This window comes from Aspergillus wentii (assembly GCF_001890725.1).
Source record: "Aspergillus wentii DTO 134E9 unplaced genomic scaffold ASPWEscaffold_4, whole genome shotgun sequence".
Taxonomy (NCBI): domain Eukaryota; kingdom Fungi; phylum Ascomycota; class Eurotiomycetes; order Eurotiales; family Aspergillaceae; genus Aspergillus; species Aspergillus wentii.
Window position 1 is genome coordinate 1,280,901 of NW_024467835.1, and position 26,376 is coordinate 1,307,276.

The 26,376-nt window shown below is 49.5% G+C and overlaps 8 protein-coding genes across 8 annotated transcripts; 5 read left to right on the top strand and 3 right to left on the bottom strand.

Moving 5' to 3' along the window:
• The first annotated feature begins 3,613 nt into the window (after positions 1-3,613).
• Positions 3,614-4,494, top strand: ASPWEDRAFT_132971 (putative intracellular protein transport protein (UsoA)). Its single transcript, XM_040829298.1, has 3 exons — positions 3,614-4,034; positions 4,094-4,144; positions 4,194-4,494. Exons 1-3 carry the CDS (start codon positions 3,759-3,761, stop codon positions 4,437-4,439), a joined length of 573 nt encoding a protein of 190 aa, XP_040688785.1. The 5' UTR covers positions 3,614-3,758; the 3' UTR covers positions 4,440-4,494.
• A 3,174-nt stretch (positions 4,495-7,668) lies between these two features.
• Positions 7,669-10,976, top strand: ASPWEDRAFT_110543 (isoleucine--tRNA ligase ILS1; the record flags this gene model as incomplete). Its single annotated transcript, XM_040828186.1, has 2 exons — positions 7,669-8,097; positions 8,172-10,976. 2 exons carry the CDS (start codon positions 7,669-7,671, stop codon positions 10,974-10,976), a joined length of 3,234 nt encoding a protein of 1,077 aa, XP_040688786.1.
• An 86-nt stretch (positions 10,977-11,062) lies between these two features.
• Positions 11,063-11,577, bottom strand: ASPWEDRAFT_40273 (uncharacterized protein). Its single transcript, XM_040835283.1, has 3 exons — positions 11,476-11,577; positions 11,282-11,377; positions 11,063-11,224 (listed from the first exon to the last, which is right to left on the bottom strand). Exons 1-3 carry the CDS (start codon positions 11,536-11,538, stop codon positions 11,204-11,206), a joined length of 180 nt encoding a protein of 59 aa, XP_040688787.1. The 5' UTR covers positions 11,539-11,577; the 3' UTR covers positions 11,063-11,203.
• Positions 11,578-11,926: 349 nt separating this feature from the next.
• Positions 11,927-15,278, top strand: ASPWEDRAFT_27785 (Sfi1 family protein; the record flags this gene model as incomplete). Its single annotated transcript, XM_040833040.1, has 2 exons — positions 11,927-11,990; positions 12,061-15,278. The coding sequence occupies 2 exons, from the start codon at positions 11,927-11,929 to the stop codon at positions 15,276-15,278; spliced, it is 3,282 nt and encodes a 1,093-aa protein (XP_040688788.1).
• Positions 15,279-15,629: 351 nt separating this feature from the next.
• ASPWEDRAFT_492490 (WD repeat protein) lies at positions 15,630-20,474 on the top strand. Its single transcript, XM_040837242.1, has 7 exons — positions 15,630-16,021; positions 16,104-16,292; positions 16,396-18,672; positions 18,726-19,166; positions 19,221-19,467; positions 19,521-19,771; positions 19,829-20,474. Exons 1-7 carry the CDS (start codon positions 15,941-15,943, stop codon positions 20,324-20,326), a joined length of 3,984 nt encoding a protein of 1,327 aa, XP_040688789.1. The 5' UTR covers positions 15,630-15,940; the 3' UTR covers positions 20,327-20,474.
• A 147-nt stretch (positions 20,475-20,621) lies between these two features.
• On the bottom strand, positions 20,622-21,245 carry ASPWEDRAFT_27787 (uncharacterized protein; the record flags this gene model as incomplete). The annotated part of the gene is made up of 2 exons (XM_040833041.1): positions 20,622-21,179; positions 21,231-21,245. The coding sequence occupies 2 exons, from the start codon at positions 21,243-21,245 to the stop codon at positions 20,622-20,624; spliced, it is 573 nt and encodes a 190-aa protein (XP_040688790.1).
• Positions 21,246-21,567: 322 nt separating this feature from the next.
• Positions 21,568-24,257, bottom strand: ASPWEDRAFT_40278 (uncharacterized protein). Its single transcript, XM_040835284.1, has one exon. The coding sequence runs from the start codon at positions 23,932-23,934 to the stop codon at positions 21,802-21,804; it is 2,133 nt and encodes a 710-aa protein (XP_040688791.1). The 5' UTR covers positions 23,935-24,257; the 3' UTR covers positions 21,568-21,801.
• Positions 24,258-24,454: 197 nt separating this feature from the next.
• ASPWEDRAFT_112249 (uncharacterized protein) lies at positions 24,455-26,311 on the top strand (the record flags this gene model as incomplete). The annotated part of the gene is made up of 1 exon (XM_040828314.1): positions 24,455-26,311. One exon carries the CDS (start codon positions 24,455-24,457, stop codon positions 26,309-26,311), a length of 1,857 nt encoding a protein of 618 aa, XP_040688792.1.
• Between the last annotated feature and the right edge of the window lie 65 nt (positions 26,312-26,376).

Consider the following 26,376-nt stretch of genomic DNA (forward strand, 5'->3'; position numbering starts at 1 on the left):
TTGGTTGTAGTATGGCTGCTGCTGGTACCCGTGCTGGCCTTGGGGTGGGCGACCATAGTAATCACCCTGCCCATAACCGCCCTGCTGGTATCCTTGCTGCTGACCCCCATAGGAACCACGGTACCCACCACGAGGAGGTGGAGGGGGCCCTCTGGAGAAACCGCCCATTCCAGGCACTGGGGGTGCCCAGCCGGAAGGCATTTGTTGAGCACCACCACCGGGAGGCTGGAAACCAGGGTCGAGATGTGCAGCAAACGGGTTTGGTCGACCGGCTCCATAATCCATGCGACCACCACCCCTTCCGCGGAACGGGGCACCGCCAAAAGACCTGCCTGAGTGTTGAGCCCTAGACCTGGTGGCTTGGATGTCGCCATTGTCTAATGCTGGGGTAGGGAATTTAACGCCCCGAAGAAGCATGGACTTGTGAATATGGCTTGACTTGGGAATTTCGTAATTGACCCTATTCATAGTTAGTTTAATGAACACTGAATAAAAAATGATGATTGCACTCACGTTAAAGAGCGATCATCTTCCAAACTTGGCATGCCGTATTCCTCTAGTGACGAAACCAAGGAGCCGTGTGGGATGTATGTCTCATTGCGCTCAACATTGCCGGCCAAACCTTCACTCACTCGCATGTTCAACTTGTACTTCGGAGGGCCGGGCTTCTTGGAATAGAAGTTGGCGACCAAGTCCTGGTACAGCGGGTGACCTTCCGATATCAAAAGCACTTCTCGACCAACAGAATTACGAAGTTTATCATCGTCGGAGAGAAGGGGATATTTCTTGTGCATGGCCTCCAAAAGTCGTGTTTCGTCAATGAAAGGCAGCAAAACCACACCCTGCCACGCAAATTTCTTGCCGTTCAAATCCACGGGAAAGTCTTCCGGATAAAAATCGATAATCTCACTCTTGGGGTCACTCATGAGTTCATGGAAAATCTCAGGGATGGCGTGATTGGAAGATGCCGGAAGAACTCCCATCAGCTGCTCGAATGGCTTAAAGGGCGTCCCCTTTTCAAACGATAGCTCCATGTCGCCAATATCCACGAAGTCTGCTGCGAAAGGTGCATAGTGGTAAGGGTAGTACCATGTCCATGATGGGCATCCTTGGAAATAATACAGCAACACCCACGCTAGCCCTTCAGCATACGATCTTGCGACCTTGTGGCGGAACTCGTGATCCTGGGGGTCGACGCCAAACTTTTGCTCGTAATACCGATCGGCGTATCCTGGTTCCCAAAGACGGACGGAATCGGGGGGAAGTTCATCTTCTTTAGCTTCTTTGCTTGGTGTTTCCGTTTCTGCTGCTTTATCTTCCGCCTCATCGGCCTTTCTCTTACCAAGGACCGCAGGGGAAGTTTGTTCTGCGTTGTCATTAGAGTCCTCAGGCCCATCGGTAGAGGTTTCGTTGGGGTTTTCAGGGGTTTCCTCGTCTTGCGAACCCTTCATAAGCTTGCTCTTCAAGATGGCTGCAGCACTCTTGTTGGCCATATTGGCTTTGTAGACCGCGCCACGATTGACCACCATACTCTGGGTTTGTTCCCTTGTCTGTCTAGACAGCTCTCCGCGACCAGGGGTGATGAGTTCTACTCCACTGGGGGCGGCCGTGTCTGGGTTGACGCGGGATCGGTTGTTCGGAACAGGTTCATGAGACTCGTAATTAGGAGAACTCCTTCTTCGCTTCCGGGCGTGTTCGTCGTTCCGGGCCTTTTGTTCTTGCTTCCGCCTCTTCTCATTTGCAAGCTTTCTCTCTTCTGCTTGTCGACGACGCCGGAAGATAGCGTCTTCCTGCTTGGCAAGTCCCTGTAAAATGATCTGGGCTCTTTGGAAAGCGACGTGTCCATCTTCGGTCAGGTATCCGCCCATGATAGGCAGGTTGTCGCGCCAGATCGCGATAAGTGTATCGATGCCATTTTCGCGAATGTCTAAAGAGGGTAGATGTGGCAGGAAATCGTTTCCAACAAAGAAACACATGAAAACCCAGTCATCCAACGCCCGTTCGAGATCGAACGGGAATGGTTGATGCGGAACAAACAACTCAGCAGCGAGATATTCCCTAAGAACGGAGACATGAAGCCAAATGAATGGCTTGAGTGATGAGCCTTTACCCTTCTCATCAAACTGCCCGTTCTTCTCCTTTGCCTGACCTTTACATTCTTCAGCCTTATGACCTTGCTGACCGCAGAGTCGGCATGTTCTTGGCTTTGACTCTTGGGCGAAGACATCTTCACGCAGAACTCGGAAATAAGGTTCGTGGGTAGCAAGTCCCAACATGATCAAATCGGCATCCTAACAGGTTTGATGTCAGCATGTCTGAGAGTAGATGATGTTTTGTCAACTTACCAAACCGTAGATAACGTGGCGGGTGTTAGGGTCGTGTTCTGGCGATGCCCGCTGCGACCGGACAAACTCCATGATTTTGTGCTCTCCTTCTCCCGGAACAGTAGCATCGGAAATGATGATTTTGAGCTGTCAAGAGTTAGAAGTGCAAATTTACCAAGTGATTGATAGCAGTCAAACCTTTTCCCAAGCTGGATCAGTGTTAAGCTTGTAAGCAATCCAGTAGCGCAGAGATGCGGCGAGAATGTCCATGAATGGGGTTCCTGGTGTGATAACGTTGCTGTCCCATGTCTTTTGGATGACCTCTTCCTGGATATCCTGCTCCACCTTGTTCTTATTCTGCTTAGCAAGCATTTTCCGGAACTCTTCCTTCTTCTCATCTGCCTCTCTGGCCTCCTGAGCAGAACGGAATCGACGTGCGCGTTGCTGGTTCATCTTTGCTCTTGGTGCAACACCATCTGTTTAGGAGTAAAACAAATTAGCCATATTGTTCCATCGGTCTGTCAATATAGAAGCTGCTATCGCCCAAATTCAAGGTGAGATAGACAACTTTTCATCATAGAAAGGCACCACATACCAACAGCAATCATCAGAACCTTTCTCGGACGAACCATGTTCACCACCCGGTCGGTATACTTGAAGATCTCCAGCATCATCTCCTGCTCGTTCTCCGGCGGCGGCCTTCCCTCTGGATGAGTACATGGATGGACGATACCATTCATGTCCAGATACAAATTGTCCATTTCATCTCCATTGGGGTTCGGGCGCGTGGTGTCCACCGGAACCTCTTCGCCATTGACTTCGTAGGGGAGATCTTCGATGACGGGGGAGATAATTTTGGGATATTTGTTGGAGAGCCATCGGAAAAGCGCTGGAACACCCATGATGGCGATGCGAAAGAATCAAAAGTATGGAATCAAAACGTCCTGCCAATATTCTCCATCTGCCGACTCGATTGTAGGTAGCTCAACCAATCTCCGCAGCTCGGTTGTTGAAAAGGAAAAAAAAAAAACGGCGCGCAGAAACCACTAGCACATGAATTGCAAACCAAAAAGACAGTTCGAATATATAAATGATCGCAGCCAAAATAACACGCGACTGGCAGACCAGTAGAAGTTGAAGTCTCTGCGATGGGAATAATGGCCCGTCTGACTGCGGAGGACTAAGCAAAATGCGGGTTTTTCGGCGCTTCTTTTGTCGCGGTTCCGGGAGCTTTTTAGTGGAGGCTTGGCACCCGCTCCGGCCACGACGGTCTACCCCCATAATAATAATTGCAGCTTGGGAGAGAACAACTCAGCGAGATCGACCCAACCCAGAGCTAATTACAACCTCCTGTCTTTGTTGGGTTGTTCAATGCCTACGAATTGCTACGCTCCCGGTCGGCGGTGACCATGAAAGTACGATCTATCAGTCGCGATGTTTCGAATCCTCGAATCGCAAGCGCCGGCCAAACAAACGGCTACGGACACAATCAACACCCTCACGAGTAGGTTGCAGAGTGTGACACTACTGGAAGATAGGCGGGCGGCTATACAAGGGTTGAGAAGCTTTGCAAAGATCTATCCTGCCTCTGTTGCATCAGGAGCGCTTCGACCGTTGATTAGCAGCCTCCGAAATGACCGAGAAGATGTGGATACAATCAAGGTGGTCCTAGAGACCTTGTTGATGCTATTTTCCCCAGATGAGAACAGTGTTCGTTCCTGTCCCTTTCTGTATGAGTCAAGCTTGGAGTACTGACTTCATTATCTTAGCCCGAAGCATCTGATGAAATAGCCCTCTGGCTTGCGGATGAATTCACACAGGTACTTACTATGTCATGCCAATACCGAACCAAGGCTGACAAAGTGAAAGCGGCAAGATAATATTACAGCTCTTCTTGACCTTTTAGAAACCAAGGAATTTTACTCCCGCCTCTATTCGTTACAGTTAATGTCCCATATCTCTGGTGCGCGACCGGAAAGAACACAGGAATGTATATTCACAGCGCCATTGGGAATCCCGAGATTAGTTGCTGCTCTGGGTGATGTTCGGGAGCCAGTTCGAAATGGTATGTCGTTTCGCTTCAAAGGTCATACTGTCGCGAAACGACGTTGCTAATTGATCTTGGACTTTAATAGAAGCGTTACTGTTGCTCATTGCTGTGACACCCGACTCCGAAGAGCTTCAAAAGCTTGTTGTCTTTGAAAATGCTTTCGATCTTATATTCTCCCTTATTGAAGCAGAGGGTGCCTTGACTCATGGATCGGAGGTCGTGGAAGACTGCCTTTCCTTGTTGGCCAACCTTTTGAAGCTCAACGTCTCCAATCAGTCATATTTCAGGGAAACAGGTGGCATCAGAAGACTGGCAATGCTCCTTGCCGATGTCAATCAAGAGCCAGACGAACCTACGCCGCAATGGACCCTTGCTCATCAAGACAAGAATATTTGGGGGTTATTAGTCATAATCCAACTGTTCTTAGTTCGGGGTGGGGTCAACACTCCAGCCAACCAGATGGCCTTCTGGACCAATGGAGTTATGGAGCAGGTCTTAAGTACAGCATTTGGTCAGAGGTTTAGTGTAAAGGTGACATCGAAGGTTCGAGAGACCGCACTCGCATTTCTAATTCCCGTGCTGACCCGTCTAGGCATTGACAACATGCGCCGATTTGATCCGGGGTAATTCGTCTTTGCAGGAGAAATTTGGTGATATTGAGGTTGTCTGGGGTTCAAAGCCCCATAACGCAGCCAATGGTGGTGCCATGGCAAATGGACTTCAACGAATCAACGTTATTGAAGCTCTGCTGAAGCTTACTCTCGAGCCCGCTTCCATTCAGCTGCTAGATGCACGCCTTGCTGCCTGTGAATGTATAAATGCCTTTTTCGCGAACCATCCTGGAATTCGGATTCATGTGCTGCGCCGGGCGATCGACGGACACATCAGCGGTCAAGATGAAATTCCAAACATACTGTCTGTCTTGCTCACCCCACCAGAATCTCGCGGAAATGCCGATCCATATCAAACGTGGATGGCTTCTGTCCTGATGTTTCAATTGCTCTTCGAGGATCCTGAGTCAAAAGCTTTGGCAATGAAGGTCACCGAAGGTGATGCAGAGAATGGTGAAGAAGTCATCACTTGCATCCAAACAATAGTCGGCAATTTGATTACTGGTATCCAGCGAGGAGATGATGAGAGGATATCTGTTGGGTATCTGATGCTGCTCTGCGGTTGGCTTTTTGAAGAACCTGACGCTGTGAATGATTTTCTGGGAGAGGGCAGCAGCATCCAGAGCTTATTGCAAGAAACTAAGCAGCGTGGCGTTTCCAACGTTCTTTTGCCCGGTCTTTGCACCGTTCTGCTAGGGATAATCTACGAATATTCCTCGAAGGATTCTCCAATACCACGCGAAACTTTGCACAAATTGTTGATCGAGCAAATGGGACGAGAACAATATATTGACAAAATAACGAGATTTAGAGAATGTCCACTAGTACGTGATTTTGAGGTTTTGCCACAAACGGTGGGAGCTCAATACGATGGAGGACTTCCCGACATCTTCTTTAACAGAACTTTCATTGAATTCCTCAAAGATAACTTCAGCCGGCTTTTACGGGCTATTGACCGTGAACCGGGACTTGAGATTTCAGTGATAACCAATGGAGTTGAAAGAGGGGTATCGCGCGAAATGGTTGATTCCTTACGAACTGAACTTGAAGATCGGAGCCATGTTGTCCAGAAATTGGAATCTGAAATGCTCAACCTGCAACGCCAATTCGAGCAAGAGCAGCTTGAGCACCAGAAAACCAAAGATACCAGCTCCTTGGAGTCTTCTAAGACACAACAGAGCAACGAGGCGCTTCGGAAGAACCATGAGCAAGCCCTGGCAAGATTAGAAGAGCAGCACAAGCATACCAAGAATGAATTGCTGAAGCAACACAGCGAGCAACTTCGGGCTATAGACAAGCAACTGAAAACAACCTCTGCCGACTACGAGCAAAAGAGTTCTAAAGCCAAACAACGCTATGAAACTGAAGTGGCTGGCTTACAGAAAAGAATTCAGGTACTCGAATCAGAACTTGCAGGGGCTAGGGACAGTAGCGCCAGTGAAATAGCTGATTTGAAGAGCAAAATCCAAAAACTGCAGTCAGATGCCGGCAAGATTAAGGAACAGCATGCCAGCGAAGTCGCTGATTTGAATGGCACAATCCAGAGCTTGGAGACAGAATTTGACCAGAGCAAGGGGGAGCATGCAGGCGAAATTGCTGACCTGAAAGCCACAATCCAAATCCTGGAGTCGGAAGCCGACAAAAGCAAAGGCGACCATGCAGGCGAGGTTGCTGACCTGCAGGCAAAATTGCAAGGCCTACATTCGGATGCCGACAAAATCAAGGAACAGCATGCAAGCGAAGTTGCTACCTTACAGACCACAATCGAAAGTCTCAAGTCGGATGCCAGCAAGACCAGTGCGGAGCATACAACTAAAGCTGCTGATCTCAACAAAACAATAGAGACCTTGCAATCGGAAATTAACACGGCTAAGCAGCAGCATGAGACCGAGGTTACCGGCCTTAAATCTATTATTGAGACTTTACAATCCGACCTTGCCAAAGCCCAGGAGAAATCTACAAAAGATCTCCAAGCGGCTCAAGATGGACATTCTTCCAAGACCTCTGAGCTAGAAAAGCGAGCAGAGCAGGCTGAAAGCAAGGCAAAATCAACAGAAGCCGATGCCCACAAGGCAGCCGAATCACTCAAAGCAGTCCAGGCTGAACTTGAGAAGTTCAAGACGGAGGCTAAGCAGAAAGAGGAAGCTCGCCAGGCGGCGCAGTCAGAGCTTGAAGATCTCTTGATTGTGTTTGGTGACTTGGAAGCGAAGCGAGAACAGGACAAGGTAAGAGCCTTATTGACATTATGACTCGACCAATGACTAACAACTCTCTAGCAACGGCTTAAGGATCTCGGGCAAGAAGTCTCAGACGATGACGATGACGAGGACAACGAAGAGGAGGATGATGACGATGAATAGAGGGATACCAATTTGATGACTTTATTGGATAAACATATCATGACCCGTACATATTTGACATGGTCAGATTCACTGTATCCTCACATTGATCGCACTATAACCCTCTATACCCCCGTATGTGTAGTTGTTGATGTAGACCAAAATTGCATACACACAGAGAGCGAAGGGCGGCCCGCAGGGCGCACTGAAGTTACGCAGAGTCTTGGCGAAAAAATGGTCGCGGGGTCGCCGACTGACTCACCTGCACTTTTTATCTACCCCGCGGTCCCCCTCCGTTTGCACGATCTCACGACCAGCCACGATTTCACGACAGCACGCCCGTCATGTCCATTGATTTTCCGGCTGAGGAGGACATTGTCCTCAAGAGGTGGAGAGAGATCGACGCCTTTCGGAGACAGGTCGAGCTTTCCGAGGGCCGCAAGCCATACACGTTTTACGATGGCCCTCCGTTCGCAACCGGTCTCCCTCACTATGGACACTTGCTTGCTTCGACTATCAAGGATGTCATCCCGAGATATTGGTCTATGAAGGGCCACTATGTTGAGCGGCGATTTGGCTGGGATACCCACGGTGTTCCCATTGAATACGAAATCGACAAGAAGCTGGGCATGTCGGGTCTGGAGGCTGTCTCAAAGCTCGGAATTGAGAAATACAACGAGGAGTGCAGAGCTATTGTAATGAGATATGCTTCTGAATGGCGTGAGACCATTGAGAGACTTGGTCGTTGGATTGACTTTGACAATGACTACAAGGTAGGCCTCGATGTCGAACCAAAACCCGGCGTTGGGTAATGAGTATTAACATATTATCTTTCTTTTCAAATTAGACCATGAACACTGGATTTATGGAGTCTGTCTGGTGGGTTTTCAAGGAGTTGTTTGACAAGGGACTCGTCTACCGCGGTTACCGTGTCATGCCCTACTCGACTGCACTCAACACTCCTTTGAGTAACTTCGAAGCCCAACAGAATTACAAGGATGTCCAGGATCCTGCTGTCGTTGTGTCCTTCCCTCTGAAGAGTGACCCCGAGACTTCCCTGCTTGCATGGACGACTACACCGTGGACCCTGCCCTCCAACCTCGGTCTCTGTGTTAACCCCGGTTTTGAGTACATCAAGATTCACGACGAGGCCTCCGGAAAGAACTACATTCTCCTCGAATCCTTGCTTCGCACTATCTACAAGGACCCTAAGAAGGCCAAATTCAAGATTGTCGACAGATTCAAGGGATCCGATATGAAGGACTGGAAGTACGAACCTCTCTTCGACTACTTCCTTGAAGAATTCAAGGATCATGGATTCCGTGTGTTGAACAGCGACTACGTCACAGCCGATGATGGTACTGGTATCGTTCACCAAGCCCCTGCATTCGGTGAGGACGATTACAGAGTTGGCATGGAGGGAGGTGTCATTAGCGAAGAGCGCCTGCCACCCAACCCCGTTGACCCACAGGGCTGTTACACGGCTGAGGTCCGTGACTTCGTGGGACAGAACGTCAAAGCTGCCGACAAGGGAATCATCAAGCACCTGAAGGCAGCCGGTCGTCTGGTTGTTGACAGCCAGATTACTCACAGTTACCCGTTCTGCTGGCGGTCCGACACACCTTTGATCTACCGTGCCGTGCCTGCATGGTTTGTTAAGATCGGCCCCATTATTCCTACGATGTTGCAGGGTATTGAAGAGTCACACTGGGTGCCTTCTTTCGTTAAAGAAAGAAGATTCTCGAGCTGGATCCAGAACGCCCGAGACTGGAACATTTCTCGAAACCGTTTCTGGGGTACCCCTCTGCCCTTGTGGGTTAGTGACGACTTCAAGGAGATTGTTGCCATTGGAAGCGCTGAGGAGCTCAAGGAGCTCAGCGGCTACGAAGGAGAGCTCATCGATCTCCACCGTGACAAGGTGGACAAGATCACTATCCCGAGCAAGCAAGGAAAGGGTGTCCTTCGCCGTGTGGAGGAGGTGTTTGACTGCTGGTTCGAATCAGGAAGCATGCCATATGCCTCACAACATTACCCATTCGAGAATAAGGAACAGTTTGAGAAGAGCTTCCCTGGTGATTTCATCGCAGAGGGATTGGACCAGACCCGTGGCTGGTTCTACACCCTGACTGTCCTGGGTACACATCTGTTCGGCAAATTGCCCTTTAAGAACTGCGTTGTGAACGGTATTGTTCTTGCTGAAGATGGAAAGAAGATGTCCAAGAGATTGAAGAACTACCCTGACCCATCTCTTATCATGGACCGATATGGTTCCGACGCCTTGCGACTTTATTTGATCAACTCGCCTGTTGTTAGAGCCGAGCCACTCAGATTCAAGGAATCTGGTGTCAAGGAGATCGTTGCTAAGGTCCTTCTCCCACTGTGGAACAGTTACAAGTTCTTCGAGGGCCAGGCTGCTCTTTTCAAGAAGACCGAGGGTACCGACTTTGTTTTCGACCCTAAGGCCGAAAAGACCAACACCAACGTCATGGACCGTTGGATCTTGGCAAGCTGCCAGAGTCTGCTCAAGTTTGTCAACGAAGAGATGGCCGGATACCGCCTGTACACTGTGGTTCCTCGTTTGCTCGAGCTGATTGACAACACAACCAACTGGTACATCCGATTCAACCGAAAGCGTCTCAAGGGTGAGAACGGAGTTGACGATACCGTTCATGCCCTGAACACCCTCTTCGAGGTCCTTTTCACCCTGGTCAGAGGTCTTGCTCCATTCACACCCTTCATCACCGACACCATTTACTTGCGACTCCTCTCCCATATCCCCGAGGCGCTCCGTGGTGAGGACAGCCGAAGTGTCCATTTCCTTCCTTTCCCTGAAGTGCGCGACGAGCTCTTCGATGAGGTCGTTGAGCGACGGGTGGCACGCATGCAGAAGGTCATTGAATTGGCACGTATCTCTCGTGAGCGTCGATCTATCGGTCTCAAGACTCCCTTGAAGACTCTGGTCGTCATTCACCAAGACCAACAATACTTGGATGATGTTAAGTCGCTGGAGGGTTACATTCTCGAGGAATTGAACGTACATGACCTAGTCCTGTCCTCTGATGAAGCCAAGTATAACGTCCAGTACAGCGTCACTGCCGATTGGCCCGTCCTTGGAAAGAAATTGAAGAAAGACGTTCAGAAGGTTAAGAAGGCTTTGCCCTCGCTATCCAGCGACGATGTGAAGAAATTTGTCTCTGAGAAGAAGATTCTTGTTGATGGCATTGAGCTCGTCGAAGGTGACCTTGTGGTGAAGCGAGGCCTCAAGCAGGACTCCTCCTCCGAGGGCATGGAGCCCAACACCGACGACGATGCATTGACCATTCTTGACGCAAACATGTACCCAGAATTGGCTCAGCAGGGCTTGGGCCGAGAGATCATCAACCGGCTGCAGCGCCTCCGCAAGAAGGCCGGCTTGGTTCCCACAGATGACGTGAAGATGGAGTACTCGGTTCTCACTGACCCTGACAACGTTGGCATTAAAGAGGCATTTGAATCGCAAGCGAAGGCCATTGAAAAGGTTGTGCGCAGACCACTGGATCAGCATGAGCTTGTTGATGGCAAGGTTCCCGCTGGGGATGAAGAAGGCATGATCTTGCAGGAGGAGCAGGAAGTTCAGAAGGCTACCTTCCTCTTGAGATTGCTCAAGTTGTAGAATTCTGTTTGTTTGTTTGTTTGTTTTTTATACGATACACTTGATCATAAGTAGATAGCATTCTACATCAAAATTTGCAAATTCATTCACAGAAGAACAGAAGAGAGAATATGTATATCAAGATTGCACCGTAGCACTGGGTTCTTCAAGACAATGAATTAAATTTAAGTAAAATAGCCCCTTTATGCGCCTGGTCCATGCTTGAATTGAAAATCCCATATGGGTTTCTAACCCTTTTTCGATGCCGCCTGTTATTTCTTGACATCAGCTAGATTTCACCAAGGCCCAACAGAGCAATAACATACCAAAAAGCAGTTTTTCAGCTGCATAAACTCCTGAGCACACTTGTCCTTGTGCACCCCATTGTAGTCAGCAGCAATGCATCTGCCATATGTAGCCAGCTAGAAAACAGTCAGTTGATCGGTTTGCATTATTCCCAGTCTCCTGCGAGAGAAGGTGAAGATGTGAGGGAGAAGTAGGGAAGGCAGGTCAGGTCTACCTCTGCAGGACACTTCGCAGTGGTTTTAGCGAACTTTTCAATGGGTCTGGCCTTGGATGACATTTTCGATATTCTCTTTCTTCATTTATTGTTCCTTTTCTTCTCCTGGTGATGCAACCATCCATCATACAGACGAAGCACCGAGAATGACACTGTGTTACATAATCCCACACGTGACCTACCGCATTCCAGGCGTTTCTTTGGTTGGGCGCGACAAACAAAACAACTCGGGAATCGGGGATCAGAACAAAGGCGGGAGATGCCATTGCTTCGATAAACGGCCTTGTCTGCTCAGGGTTGCTTTACTTGTTATATCCTTGGGGTCGCAGGTCTCATCTTTGCGACCAATTTGCGTTAATTGTTAGAACCCCTCCGCCTCGCAATGATCGATTTCCTTTTCCGCCTCTATGACCCATTTGCGAAAAACGCGCCTTAGGTCGCGGACTTTTCGATGCCTCCGAATCCCCTTCAGCGAAAAGCTTTGTCCCAGGAAACCCCGTCGCTCTCAGACGAAGGTACGCGAAGAGATCTCTCGAGGTTTGCGGTCGGCATTGGCCTTTTTTGACTAATGGAACTCGTGTGTAGATGTCGGCCTTCTCTACCAAGTCATCACCTGCGCGGAGCAGAAGCAGGAGCACAAGCAACTCCCATTTAGAGCATTATTTGCAGCATACGATGAAGTTATTGCCGAACATGCCGTCGACGCGGACCCAAGCCATGCGTGTCTGCGCTTCTTGTTCAAGATGGGAAACAAAGATGTGCGGGGGGACACTCTTTACGACAAGTTCGAGAACGTGCTCCAGCAGATGGGGATAGTTCTTGACTTTGGTGACGACGATGATAGCCATGGGAACAAAACGCACGAATACCAGAACTCAATTGACGGCTGGCATACCGACAATGTCACTGGTACCCTGCCTCAAGAAGATACGACGCAGCGGACTCGACGGAGACGGGCATCGTTCAACTCCATGTACGATGTTGGTGAAGATGCTACGCAAAGGAGCTTCGCGAACCGACCCAGCTCCCGCTCTTCACTGTCACGATTGCAGACCGGAAAACCCAAGTTTTCAGAACCTAGAGAGTCACTGGGACGTGCTGCAAATAATAATGTGCCAGATTTCACGGATAGAACGCAATTGATTGCGCAATTCCTGGATGTAGGGCGCCGGTTGATAAATAGAATGGGGCAGCCAAAATTAGAAAAGGATAAGGCCGACGAAGCTCCTCCCACGAACGGACGACATGCTAGATCTGCCGTGGATCGCGATCGCTCGAAGAGAATGGTTGAGGCTTCACGTACTGGGAATTCTTGGAGCTCTGCAAGCTCCAACGATGGCGATGCTGATGGTGACGGCGATGGCGACGATGATGAAGGATCTTCCGAGCCTTCTCAGGTTGACAATAATATCGTTGAAAAGCACCAACCACCGCCCGAGATGCTGTATAGACCATCGCTCTCAGATTTGCTGCGGGATGCTTCAACATTCAATATGTACCGACAACGGGCGATCAGCCGACGTATTCTTACTCAATGGCTAAAGAAAGCCGTCCAAGTCCAGCAAACTCATCAAAACATGGAAGTCGTCGCAGTAAACCGTGATTGGAACACCTTAGTTCGACAAGGCTTTCAGTCGTGGCGGTCTATAATTCAGGGAAAGCGCCAGACAGCTCGGACGGAACGATTTTTCAAGCATTTGGAGCAGCGTGCTGGTCGTGCTCGAGATCTTTACCTTGTGACAAAAGCGTTCACCCACTGGGCTCAAATTTCGGCAGATGAAGTTGCAAAGACGAATGCCGCACGACGGCACGTTCTTGGTGTCAAGTATTTCAATGCCTGGCGTGATATAACTGCTGTTAATGAGTTAAAGGCCCAACGTTTCTCATTGCGAAGACCCTTCAATGCGTGGAGAAAGAAGGCTCAACAAGTTAAAGAAATTGAATCAACTGCAGTCGCCGTGCAAAATACCAACCTGAGACATGCTGTCTATTGGCAGTGGTTCTGGAGCTTCTGTGATCGCCGGGCCCCTCAATGGTATGACTATCGCCTAAAGAGACGCGCACTATTGTACTGGCTACGAAAATTCCGGACCAATAGAGAGCGCAACCATGAGATTGAACTAAAGAATAAACGATTTACTCTTGGATCAGCATTGCAGATGTGGTCTCAGAGGTCGAAAGCCATTACTGCTGCTGAGCAAGAAGCAACTGCCATGCAACGCCAGCAACTTCTCAATGAGACCTATGAGGAGTGGAAAATCAAGTTTCAACTGGCTCCTGCAGCTATCCGTGTCTCCGGACTAGTTGACAAACGGGTCCTTCAAACCACATTCAAACAATGGACATTGCGGCTTCAAATGGTCCAGGCATCCAGGGAAATGGATCAGCTGAGGGTTATGCGCAATTCATGGACTGCATGGAATGACCTGCTTCGATGTCAAGCTCTTAGTGCACGGATTGAAGAACGACTGAAGATGGAGACCATGTACAAATGGATTCTAGCAGAACGATATCGTCTCATGCAACGTATTCGGGGACAACGCATCAAACGTGAGGTATTTTCGATATTTGTAACAAATGTCCGCACGACTTATACACGACTGCTTCATCATGCAGACATGCATGAAGACCACCGGAGCGGGGAACTATTGCGGGCCAAGTTTTCTGACTGGCGGGAGCAGCTCTATCTTCAACGTCAAAGAGAGTCTATTGCCGTGGAGGATTTCTATGCTCCTCGGCTTCAGAAGGAATCGATGACGGCATGGAAATCAAAACACCAGCATGTGACGAAGATGGAAGGATGGGCCCAAGATGCCCGGTTTTATTTTTTGGCAACAAGATTTGTCAAAGGTTGGCATGTCGCAACACTAGAATCAGCCAAACGACGTCGCCAGGATGCCTATGCAAAAACCCGAAGGAAAATGAAGGTGAATATTGCTACGAAGGCTATGACGAGTTGGCAGTCCAAGGCGCGACACGTCCTAGACATGGAACAGCAGGCACGGGATTTCCACCGGAAAAGAACATTGGGGAGTGCATCCGAACTCGTAATGCAATGGCATGACCAGACCTCAAAGCGAATGCAAGATTGCGAAGAAGCCGATATCTACTATTCTCGGCAAGTTGCATATGAACAGTTGATGCGCTGGACGGAGGCGTTCATTGATACCCGGGATTTGGAGCAACAGGCCAGTGGAATATACCGCGTGCATGTTTTGAAACAGGCAAATATACAGCTTCGCAAGCTCAGCCTCCGGATATTTCAACTCAAGAGCACCGATGAAACTGCCGAGGCCTTGAAAGAGCGGAACCTGAGGAAGCATTCAAGGACTATGTTCCGTCACTGGTTAGATAAGGCTCGAATCCAGTTTGAATCGCGAGACTCACCAGGACCTTTGGTGACACCTGCGCGAAACTTTGACGGAGCAGGTGGCATGGGATCTGACCGGACAGTCTTCGATCCCTGGCCCCAGACCAACACAACACCGTTCAGGTTCAACAACTTTCCTACCCAGGGTCCCTCGACCACTCCACTAACGACACCCAACTTTCTAACCTCGCCATCCAAACGGGCCGCAAGGACAAAAGCAATTGAGCAAGTATCCACCACTCCTGCAACACCGCTCCAGACGCCTTTCGCCAGTCGACTTCTTCGAGCAGGAGTAATGGCTGGCAGAACCGCTTCGACCACCCGACGCGGACGTAATGGTCGGGGGAGCTCACTGGGCACAAGTGTCCGCTTTGTTGACGAAGAACCCGAGTCGCCTACCGATGGTAGAAAATCAGCGAATAGGCGTATGTGAATTGTATTGCATGCTTGGATTTAAGAAGCGTTGTATATTTTGGTTGAATTCCTTCTGTCTTTTGGGTCGATCCTTTTGATACCCTTTTGCATTGTAGGATGGCGCATCGTCCACGGGGTTTTGGTTTTTTGGGAGGTTCATTTGACTCTTTTTGATATTGTTTATCTTTCCTTCCTTTTGGATATATTGTGATAGTCATTTGGGTGACTTGGATGATGAATAACGCTCTGGGATAGGGATGTATCTATGGTGTTGGATTAGGATTGACATTTTTAGCATCGACAAGCGAATGCTTTGTTATCAAAGACTTGAACAGACTCTCTGCATATTCTGGAATATATTTTTGTAAACAAATCCCACGTGCGACAAGCATCGTCATGACCAGTCCACAACCAAGGAGTCTTGGAGTTGTGGTCACACGGAGTGGAGCGGCGGCACAGCGTAATCGATTGTCAACCCACCGGGTCAGCTCCAACTCTACCTCCTCTACCTCATCGTGTCCTGACATTGGAGCAGCAGCTCTAAACAGCTTCTTATATAATCCTTTGCTCTGACCATATTTTATTCTCCAAACACCACGTGGTCAGACTGCGATCATTTCTGGCAATGGTTCATCACTCTTGAGCGCAACAAGCGTCCCGATCCAACGAACGACCGCCTCTATGCGAGCGGTATTGCCGGGGACGCCCCCAGCGAAGCTCCAGTCCTTTAGCACTGCGCTGTGGGACGGTCTTCGCGTTGTTGTACGCAAATTAACACCCCGATCGTGATTCGTTTTGAGCTCTGAAACTGTGTTGCTGACCGTCGTGCGTTGTGTTGACGTAGGTGTACATTTCCGGCCATGCACTGGTGATCCTCGGAGGTCCGCAGAAGCTTCTCCAAACAATTTACGTCGACGACACCGATTCTCTAGAGGCAGTTACGATCGAAGAAACGTCTGGGAAGATAGCCGTGTGTGGAGGACCAGATGTCTTTATTTACCAGCCATATGGAGTTAAGGATGAAACATTAAAGGTCCGTGTCCCTGACAATGAGTGGAGAGGGGATGGGATGGGGATCGTGATATTGAAGCGGAAGAAGGAGAACTCAGTACTGATGCATTTATCCTGAATTGCAGTGGTCTCTTGCTCATACCTTCCACTGCGACGATGACGACGAGACGATCCGTACGCTGTCGTGGGGTTCTCCGGACGAGTTACTCCTGGGCAACTCCCATCTGACCCTCTGGTTTCTAAACGACGAGCCACGTCTAGTGTGGAAACGGGAGCTTGCGAGCCCGGTGAAATTTGCGCAATTCTCCCCCGACGCGACACTGGTTGTCACCACGGGTCATTACGATCGCCTAGTCAAGGTATGGCGACGGATCGCCTTTGGCGCAGATGATGTCCGGTTCGAAGTATCATACCTCCCTCATAAGGGAATTGTTACCGGGATACATTGGCGCAAACCATTCCACCGGGAACAGACGATGGAAAATGTTCTCTACACAACGGGTGCGGATAATAAGATACGGGTATGGGCAGTGACGGACCACCAGGCCTTGACACCTCTCCACCTATGGGGGAAGATTGACATGGGGGCTTCTCTTCAGCCGAGGCATACAATGGATGTGGACAGTGGATCGCGACGATACGGGTTCATTCTAGACAGCCGCGACTTTTGCGTTGCTACAGAGCGGGCCGTGCAGCGAGGTACAGGGAACAAAGGGAACCATGCCCTGGAACACATCATAGAGGTTGCGAACAAAGTCCCCGAGATATGCGTTGTCATAGATGATCATGGTCATATGTCTGCCTGGGCTTTAGAGGATGTCGGTTCCAAAACCAGGACTGACCTCAATATCTTTAATATCCTTCATGTGGAGAACTTGAACTTCTCATTTATGTCTGGGCTATCTGCAGAAGAGGACTATACTCAGCTGTGTGCGTTCCAGAGTGAAACTTCCACAGACGCGCTCGCCATCCTGGTACACCACTTTGATGGTAGGATCGAGTGGTTCGACTCGCCAGTTGATGTCTTATTTGACCCGGCACCGCGCAGTGGGCGAATTGCTTTGAGGGGGTTCTGGACTGGACATAATGGCCCAATCAAGAAAATCGTTCGCAATGCCATTGGAGACACGCTTGTCTCTCGTACTGATGACAACAAAGCATTGATCTGGAGACAGCGACGTAGGGACAGCGGGTCTGTACTTGTCCGCAAGAGTTCCTTATTCTCAGACGAGCATATCCACCGTACCTGTGTGGTCGGGAATGGGGATTTCTTGGTTAATCTCCATCATAATGGAATCTCCCTATGGGACATTCGCTCATTCCACGCGAAGAGAGTTGCTGCCTCGACTTTCGAACTATCAAGCAAACCCCTTTGCGTACTACCAATCCCTACTACTGAAACGAATGCAGAAGCGATATATATAGCGACCATTGGGGTTGATATGAATGGGATAGCCTGGGAGGTCCGGCTACCAACTACTAGCCACTTGAACGGTGATTCTTCAACTCCCAAGTGTGAACTGCGAAAGTTCTGTTCTTTCAACCTGGGTCTCAACGAAGACATATCTTATATCCTACCCGTCGACCCTGCTGGGCCAAAGGCCAAGACCTCCGAATTTTTTGATATATTTTCTCCTGATATCGCACTGACTTATACCCGGAGCGGTATCGTTCGGACTTGGACGGCAAAGGTCGACAAAGTAAATAGCCGAGCTGAATGGTTATTGACCTCGACGATTGAAACAGGTATTGAGAATATATCGCTGGCTAGCGGAAGCTCCATTAGAAAGGCTGCACTCGTGGATGAGGACCGAACACACTTGACGATCTGGGATACAAGCGGTGCTCAGTTGGAATTTGAGGAGCGCTTCTCCGAACATGATGTTATCCGTGACCTCGACTGGACGTCGACACCGGACATGCAATCGATTTTGGCGGTCGGCTTTCCTCACAAGGTCATTCTACTATCCCAGCTTCGTTATGATTATCTGGACTCTCGTCCATCTTGGACTCAAGTACGGGAAATTCGAATTAGGGATCTAACGCCTCACCCAATCGGGGATTCTTGCTGGCTTAGCAACGGTAATCTGGTCATTGGTTCTGGAAACCAGCTTTTTGTGTATGACAAAGATATTGATGCCGGAGACCGTCTCGTTCATGAACTTCGCATCCCGACCCGAGGCCTGTCATCTGTTGACCTCTTCGAGGTCGTGAGTCGGTTGAATGGCCCATTGCCTGTCTATCACCCACAGTTTTTGGCACAATGTATACTCGCTGGGAAGAACAATCTGGTGCACTCGGTTCTGATGGCTCTTCACCGAAAATTGAAATTCTACACAGAAGGCGACCCTATTGATGGTTTCTTGGAAATGCCACTGGAAAATTTCTATGCGGAGCACGACGTGAGTCTAACAGGAGAATATTTATTATGAGTTCGGAACACTGACTTTTACAGATCCCCCAAAAAGCATCTTCCAAAGAAATGCAATCGTATGCCGATGTTTCTATTGAAGATGAATCATCAGTGGTGGACGAGGGTATCGCGGCAGCTATCAATGAAAACCTGACTCGGTTCGCCTTGCCACAATTGTCCAGCCAGGAGCAATTCCGCTTGGCTGATACGATTGAATGTGTTGCCACTGTGGAAAAGCACCGAAGGTCAATGGATGATAATGCCGCTCGCTATCTTCTCTTTTTCCGACAGCACATGCTACGAAGAACCCAAGGAGTTGCTAACAAGGACAGAGTCTCCTGGAGAGAAATTGTCTGGGCTTTCCATAGCGGTAGCCAGGATATCCTGACCGATCTTGTGTCAAGACAGTTTAGCGGCAAGATGGGGTGGAGCTCAGCTAGGGAGAGTGGTATATTCATGTGGCTGGCAGATCCAATTGCTGTGGTGAGTGACATATCCATTTTTTTGGTTTACTGAGTTCCTCCTAACAAACATCAGCGAGCGCAACTTGAGGTTATCGCACGGAATGAATATACCAAAACGGAAGAAAAGAACCCGATTGATTGTTCCCTGTATTATATTGCACTTCGGAAGAAGAAGATCCTCCAGGGCCTTTGGCGCATGGCAACATGGCACCGCGAGCAAGCCGCCACACAACGTTTGTTAGGAAATAACTTTGAAGAAGCTCGATGGAAGACAACAGCACTCAAGAACGCATTTGCTCTGCTTGGGAAGCGGAGATTTGGTGAGTTTTCCTTTTGATGCCTTGTGTCGCTCAGCCACTAACTCGCATGCCAGAATACGCGGCCATGTTCTTCCTTCTTGCAGATCATTTGCGTGATGCTGCGCATGTGTGTCTGAATCAAGTCGGTGATCTTCAACTAGCGATTGCTATTACGCGAGCCTATGAAGGGGATGATGGACCGGTGCTGAAGGGGATTCTGGAAGACAGGGTTCTCCCCGATGCTGCTGCAGAGGGAAACCGGTGGATGGCATCATGGGCGTTTTGGATGCTTGGACGCCGTGATATGGCTGTCCGATCATTGGTTGTAAGCTTTTCTCACTGTTTCCAAGCGATTTCTTTTGACTTACGATCGGCAATCTAGTCTCCTATTGAAACACTTATACCCTCAACACCCTCAACACCAGCAAGCCCCAGATTGGTTCCTTTACAGGCCAAATCGTATCTCTCCAACGACCCGGCTTTGGTGGTTCTTTACAAACAACTTCGCGAGAAGACATTGCAAACCCTGAAGGGGGCATCGCAGGTCCCTGCCCGAGAGGAATGGGACTTTGTCATCCGCAACGCTCGACTTTACGATCGAATGGGCTGTGATCTTCTGGCCCTTGATATTGTGCGCCATTGGGAGTTCTTGGGTGTACCCCCACCGGCCAAGGATGAATCGAAGGCCGAAGAGAATGGAGTGGATTATACGAAGCTGCTTCGTCGCCGGAGTAGTCTTGTGGTGGCTGATCTGCCAATTCGGGGTGGCCCTGCACAGGAACCCAAGACGCCGGCAGAGCCACCGAAGAAGCCCCAACCGCCACCTACGACGTTCCACGAGCCGGATGCGAACTCGCTGCTTGATAGTTTTGGATTTTGAATGGGTTATTGCATTTTGGTTGAAGCATGTAGGCGTTGGGTGCATGTATGCATACGTGCATGGATGACTTTGCGTTTTTTTTTTTTTTTACTGTTATTCTACTCTTGTTTGTCTGGGTGGATCAGTCGATGCATCTTGTATACTACTCTGGGGCATTCAATTTGTTCGCAAGCGCCATCTATCTTTAAGGCGGGTCATGATTCCAGTTGGTCTATTTCATATCCATAATACATGCATCATCATATATACTCGACCTCGAGTCGCTGTACAATCTTCATCCATCATCATCAACAGCTCAAGCAATGGGAAGTCGAGCCAATCGATTCATCCACGACTTCCGCAAAGCAAAAGTCCCATTCCTCGCAGTCCCATTACTGCTCCCCAACCCAGCATTCAGCAACGGCCGATGCGAATACTGCTTCTGCTGCTGTCCGACTCCAACCTCCCCACACTCCAACTTCACCCACACCTGCGAATACGCCGCAAAATTCCTCCTCTCACACTCACTAACCGCGACGCGGTTCCTAATTTCCTTCACGATAAGCGGCGGATCAATACACTCCGGCACTTCGTGGACGGTGATATTGCAGGTATCGAAGGGCTCGGCCCAGAAGATCTCGGCGTCGATGGAGACGTGGTTGACTGCGTTGCGGTAGATGGATGGCGTCGCGATGCCCTGGCAGGTTCCGGCGTGGATGTCGATTTCGGGGGGTGATAGTTCGGCGGTTTCGTAGGCGGCCATGTTGGGGTCGTTGTCGGTGGGACAGGATGGGTAGAAGTGCGTCCAGACTCGGGCGGTGGTGAGGGCGTGGGTGTGTGTGAGGAAGAGGAGGAATGTTAGGAGGGATAGGGGCTGGTGTTGGGTTAGTTGTGTGTGATGGATGATGGTGGTGGTGAGACTTACATTTGTGGTGTTCATGGTTGCGATGTGTGGTGAATTCGTTCGACTCCTCGGTCAATCTGAAACCTGCAATCAATAGATTAAAGCAGCAATTCAAGTAGTTCAAATAATCCAAGGGGGTGTGTTTTCAAGAGTAAACTGATAGAGATAGATGGTGTTGTCTTCTCTTCAATCAGTTTTCTCACCTTCTTATACCTTATTATCAGAACAAATATTCAGATGACAGGGAAGAATAAAAAGGACTCTGGACAGAATGGATTGAATCTCGGTTTCCCGACTGAAGAAGATGTATTTAAGGCCCGACTGGCATTCCAGAAGGCTTCACATTCCAGTTGGTGGAGCGACGGTTACCCGCCACTACTGTCATATTGTGCATCGCAGGAATGCTTCTGTATAGCTTCAGTTGGCGTGGACAACGCTATCTGTCATTGTTGGGTTGTAGAAATCATCATAGCATTATACAATCATCACTATCAACACATTCACAAGATTCACAATTGGCAGCTCCGCCCCTCAAGTAAATATACAGGTTGATTCAATACAATAAAATGTAACTCTCACCAATACAACCATATCATCTCTCTTTCTTTTCCTCCGAGGCAGTTTCGGATGGCTTGAAATGCAAAATAGACTCGCCTGTTTCCATCACATTCGTCAATCCGGTAGATCTTCTTCCTCTGTCCTTCAGAGCGCTGGCGTATCGAATCTTTGTGTCGACATCCAGCAAATCGTTCTTTGAATTGATCGAACTCAAAGGCTTCAAGCCCGTTTTGTCGGATACACCCCGACTTGTAGACCTGCTACGACTGCGATCACGGCTCGCCATCTCACTAGGCGGCATGCTCTTCAACTGTGATTGGTATGCATCAGGCTTGTAGGGGTCGATGGGGATTCCTTCGGCCTCGAATTCGGGAGTCAGGCCAACTCCCAAGGAGTCGATGGTGTTGGTGACTTGCTCAGCAAGTGCTTCGCGATGCTCTCGAATTTTGGCCAAGGAGGATGATGACAATGGATTCAGCGCGACAAATAGAGGGGGAAGAGACTTGACAATGTCCATGCCGATCTCTCCAAACCGAAGAGCAGCAAAGGAGACGGAGACCATCAGTGCGAAAAAGCTCACAGCAAATGCCCACAGAGGGATAATATCTGGAACATAAGTTCTCGCAACCATCCACCACGGCAAAAAATCTGTATAATATCCGTTATGGCGGTTATATCGAAGCCACGCAGTGATAATCACGGTGTAGTATGTATAAAGCGTAGGAGCCAGCCCTAACGCAACGAGAATCTTCCAAGTACCGACAACGTCATGACCTTGCAATTTGACCACGGAGCCCGCTAGAGCCTTTTTCCTCTTTTTCTCCGAAATGATCTTGGAGATAACGAATACTGGCCAGAACATGAGCACTCCTGGCAACGTGCCAATGCTAATCAAAACCAGCTTGGAAAGACGATAACACAAGGTGATGAGAGTCAACCACCACGGGTTCTCCTCAGCATTTCCCCATTCCACCTGGTGATCCTTGATCCCCAAGGCTTCTAGCCGTCCGTTATAATCATTGACGGCTCGTTTTAGCTGCACAACTCGAGGATCTTCCTTATGATCAGTGTAACCCCTTAATAAGCGCCGGTTGAATTCAATAACCAGCGGAAGAGGCAATTTCTTGCTGATGGGATTATACAGCTTCCGGGTGGACTGGACCAACATGAGGGTCTCATGGTCCGGGCTGATCTGGGTGACAGCCGCAAGTCCTTCGTAGATTGTTTCGAGAAGAGAACCAACCGCATTGCGTTTGGCATTACCTCCAGCCTTGTAAGCCTCGACCTGGTCCGGATGCACGTGAATTGGACGACCGAATTCAATGACGGCCCGCGAGCGGAACTTGTGAGCATGAAAGTAGTTCATGCCACACGGGATGATAGAAAGTCCACAGGTAGGATCGTGAGCCAATGCCCCGAGCGACATCAAGGCAGCACCAGCCTTCAGAGGCAACAGATTCGACCGATCATGACTTCCTCCTTCGGGGAAAATGCCAATACACCCACCGCGCGAGAGCTCTTCAAAAACGGCACTGAACATGCGACTTTGGTCGATATGAGGAGCAATCTTAAAGGTCGATCCCTGGGACTGATCTTCTGCCTCGCCAGAATTTATTTCATCCAATGACACCAGAGTCTTGAGTGGCTTCCTGAGTCGAAGGGCATCAGGCCCGAGGATTTCCGCAATCGACCCCGTCTCAGGACTTCCTTCAGGGGATCTTTTGGGGATGGTGATTTGCCCACCGATCATGTACTCCGGCTGCGTGAAATCCGTATCAAATCCGTGAATCAGAGTAGGATCATCCACCGGATCAGCCTGGCAAATAGTCCCCTTCCCCGGTTTGGCCTGATCCATCGCTCGGACCACCGGAAGCGCTCCCATACACGATGCCAGACTGCCAATCCACGGCTCATTCATGGATTTTTCCGCGATCAAGAAAGAAACTCTCCGCTTGGCCTGCTCGAGTAGCAGGCGCATCAAGACGGGCGAGTCCACGAATTGATTGGCATGCGGGGCAGCCACGATGAGAACGGGGCCTTTTGTCGGGATTCTCCAGGCGCCTCTAGGGTATATTTCCCTGAAGAAGATATCCAGACATAAAGTGAAGATCCAGAGGCCAAAGTCGTACAGCCATGGAATCAGTCGACTGCCTGATTTGTTTGCCATGGCTGCCTAGAGTGCTTGGTTCAAGCTGCTGGAAACTGGAGATATGGTTAATCACTCATGGATTAGGGTATTTTAAATAAGAAATATCGAGATGAACAGCCGCTGGACAGCAAGAGCGATGATGGATGAGGCTATCGTGGCCGTTGGAAGATGAAACGTTGAAGAGGGGAAGAAAGAGTGAGACAAGCGGGATTCCTTCGCGACGCTTAGAAGATCAGTTCCACCACCACCACTAGAGGATATGATGGCATCCACGTTTAGATTAACTCATTTTAAATTAGACGAATATCGTCCTGATAATATTTGATTCTTTTGGATTCCTCTGGGCCCTGAATAAACGGTTTGCATTGCGAACAAACAGTTCAAACACTGACTCGCGCGTCCACCAGCCAATCAGAGGGCAGAAAGTGTGGATGGCTTCATGTTTGCACCAAAAGGGTATATATAGGCAGCCTGTCCACCATGGCTTTTTTTTTTTTTTTAATCCAAAGCCCTTTTCATTGATTGAAGTCAAGTAATCATGGAATACTCAGCCTCAGACTCTCAGAATGTCTCTTCGCGACTGTCGCGAGCCCTCCTCCACCTCATTCAAGAAGCCCATGAACGACACTCGCACTCCATCCACAATACAGACTGGATTCTGGAGATGGATACCTGGGCTCAGCTGGAAACACTGAGAGGATTGCTGTGCCAGCGGCCTCCAGTTCCCAGACTGCCATCAGATATTCTGTGCGACATTGATGCCGTTATCCAGCACCAACACAGCCACAGCTTGTTGACTCCATCAGCATCAATCCACCCCAGTGCTGAAATTAAAAATCCACACTCAGGCAGATTATCCGTAAACCTATCTGTCTGGAAAGGCGACATCACCACTCTGACAGACGTCACGGCCATCGTCAACGCAGCCAACTCTGAACTACTGGGCTGTTTCCGTCCTGAACATCGCTGCATCGACAATGTCATCCACTCTGCCGCTGGTCCACGACTCCGCGATGCATGTCACTCTCTCATGCTGGATCAGGGGTATCCAGAACCAGTGGGATCGGTGAAAGTGACGCCGGGGTTTAATATTCCAGCTTCATGGGTCTTGCATACGGTTGGCCCTCAACTTAGGCCTAAGCAGAGGCCTAGTGCTGTGCATCGAACCCAACTCGCAGAATGCTATCGATCGTGTCTTGAGGCTGCACAGTCTCTTCCTCCGCTTCCTGATGGTCGGAAAGTGGTGGTTTTCTGCTGCATCTCGACTGGGCTGTTTGCGTTTCCATCCGACGTGGCTGCAAAGATTGCATTAGAGACGGTGGTAGAGTGGTGTATAGACCATCCAGGTACATCTTTGACAGACATCATTTTCGATACATTCCTTGAGAGAGATTGGGAGCTATATCGAGACAATATCCAAACACTACGAACCTCCGACCAGATAATTCTTGCATCAACTCCACCAAAACCAACTTTACCACATATCATCACATCCCCCGCAATCACCAAAGCACGAACATGGATAGAAGAAGCAGACTACCTGATCATCACAGCCGGCGCCGGCCTATCCGCAGCCACAGGCCTCGATTACACCTCCACCGAGCTCTTCCAAAAGCACTTCCCAGCCTTCACCCACCTCGGCCTGAGACGATTATACGACGTCTTCGGATACGAATGGAGCTCGCTGAGGCATAAATGGGGATACTATTTCCTCCACCTGAACATGGTGCGGAACTGGCCTCTCTCGCCTCTCTATGCAGCTCTGCGTGACCTTGTATCAAACCGCTTTGAATCACGGTCGTTTATACGTACTTCCAATGCGGATGGGTTATTCGTGGCGAATGGATTCGAGGCTGAGATGGTGTCTACGCCGCAGGGACAGTATCGATTTTTGCAATGTTTTGCTAAATGTCGAGTGGATGCTGTGTTTCCCTCTGCGCCATTCCTCGATGCGGCTCTCCCGTTCATCGACTACGACACGCAGATCCTCACGGATGAGTCCAAGATTCCACGATGCCAGTACTGCGGTGGTGAGTTGACGATTTGCGTGCGCGGCGGCGACTACTTCAACCCAGCCCCCTTTCGAGGCCAGGAGCGGAAATGGAGACGGTTTCTGGGAGAGGTGTCGCAAGACCTTGACAACAGCGCGGATAATTCTTCGGGAGCTGCGAGGGCTGTCGTTCTTGAGCTGGGGGTAGGGCTTAATACCCCGGGTGTGCTGCGATGGCCGAATGAAGAACTGGTGGAAGAGTCGTCGAGTCGTGGGTTTCGGTTGATCCGGGCTGGGATGGGAGCGTCTGGATGTGTTTCTTGGGATTTGGAGGAGCAGGATTTGGCGGTTGGGATTGAAGGGGATTTGAATGTGATTATTCACTCGCTCTTATATCTGGCATAGATATTAAACGAGTTGGCCCTTGTCAACCAGGCCTTACTCCTGATTTGAGACTAGAGTAGACTCAA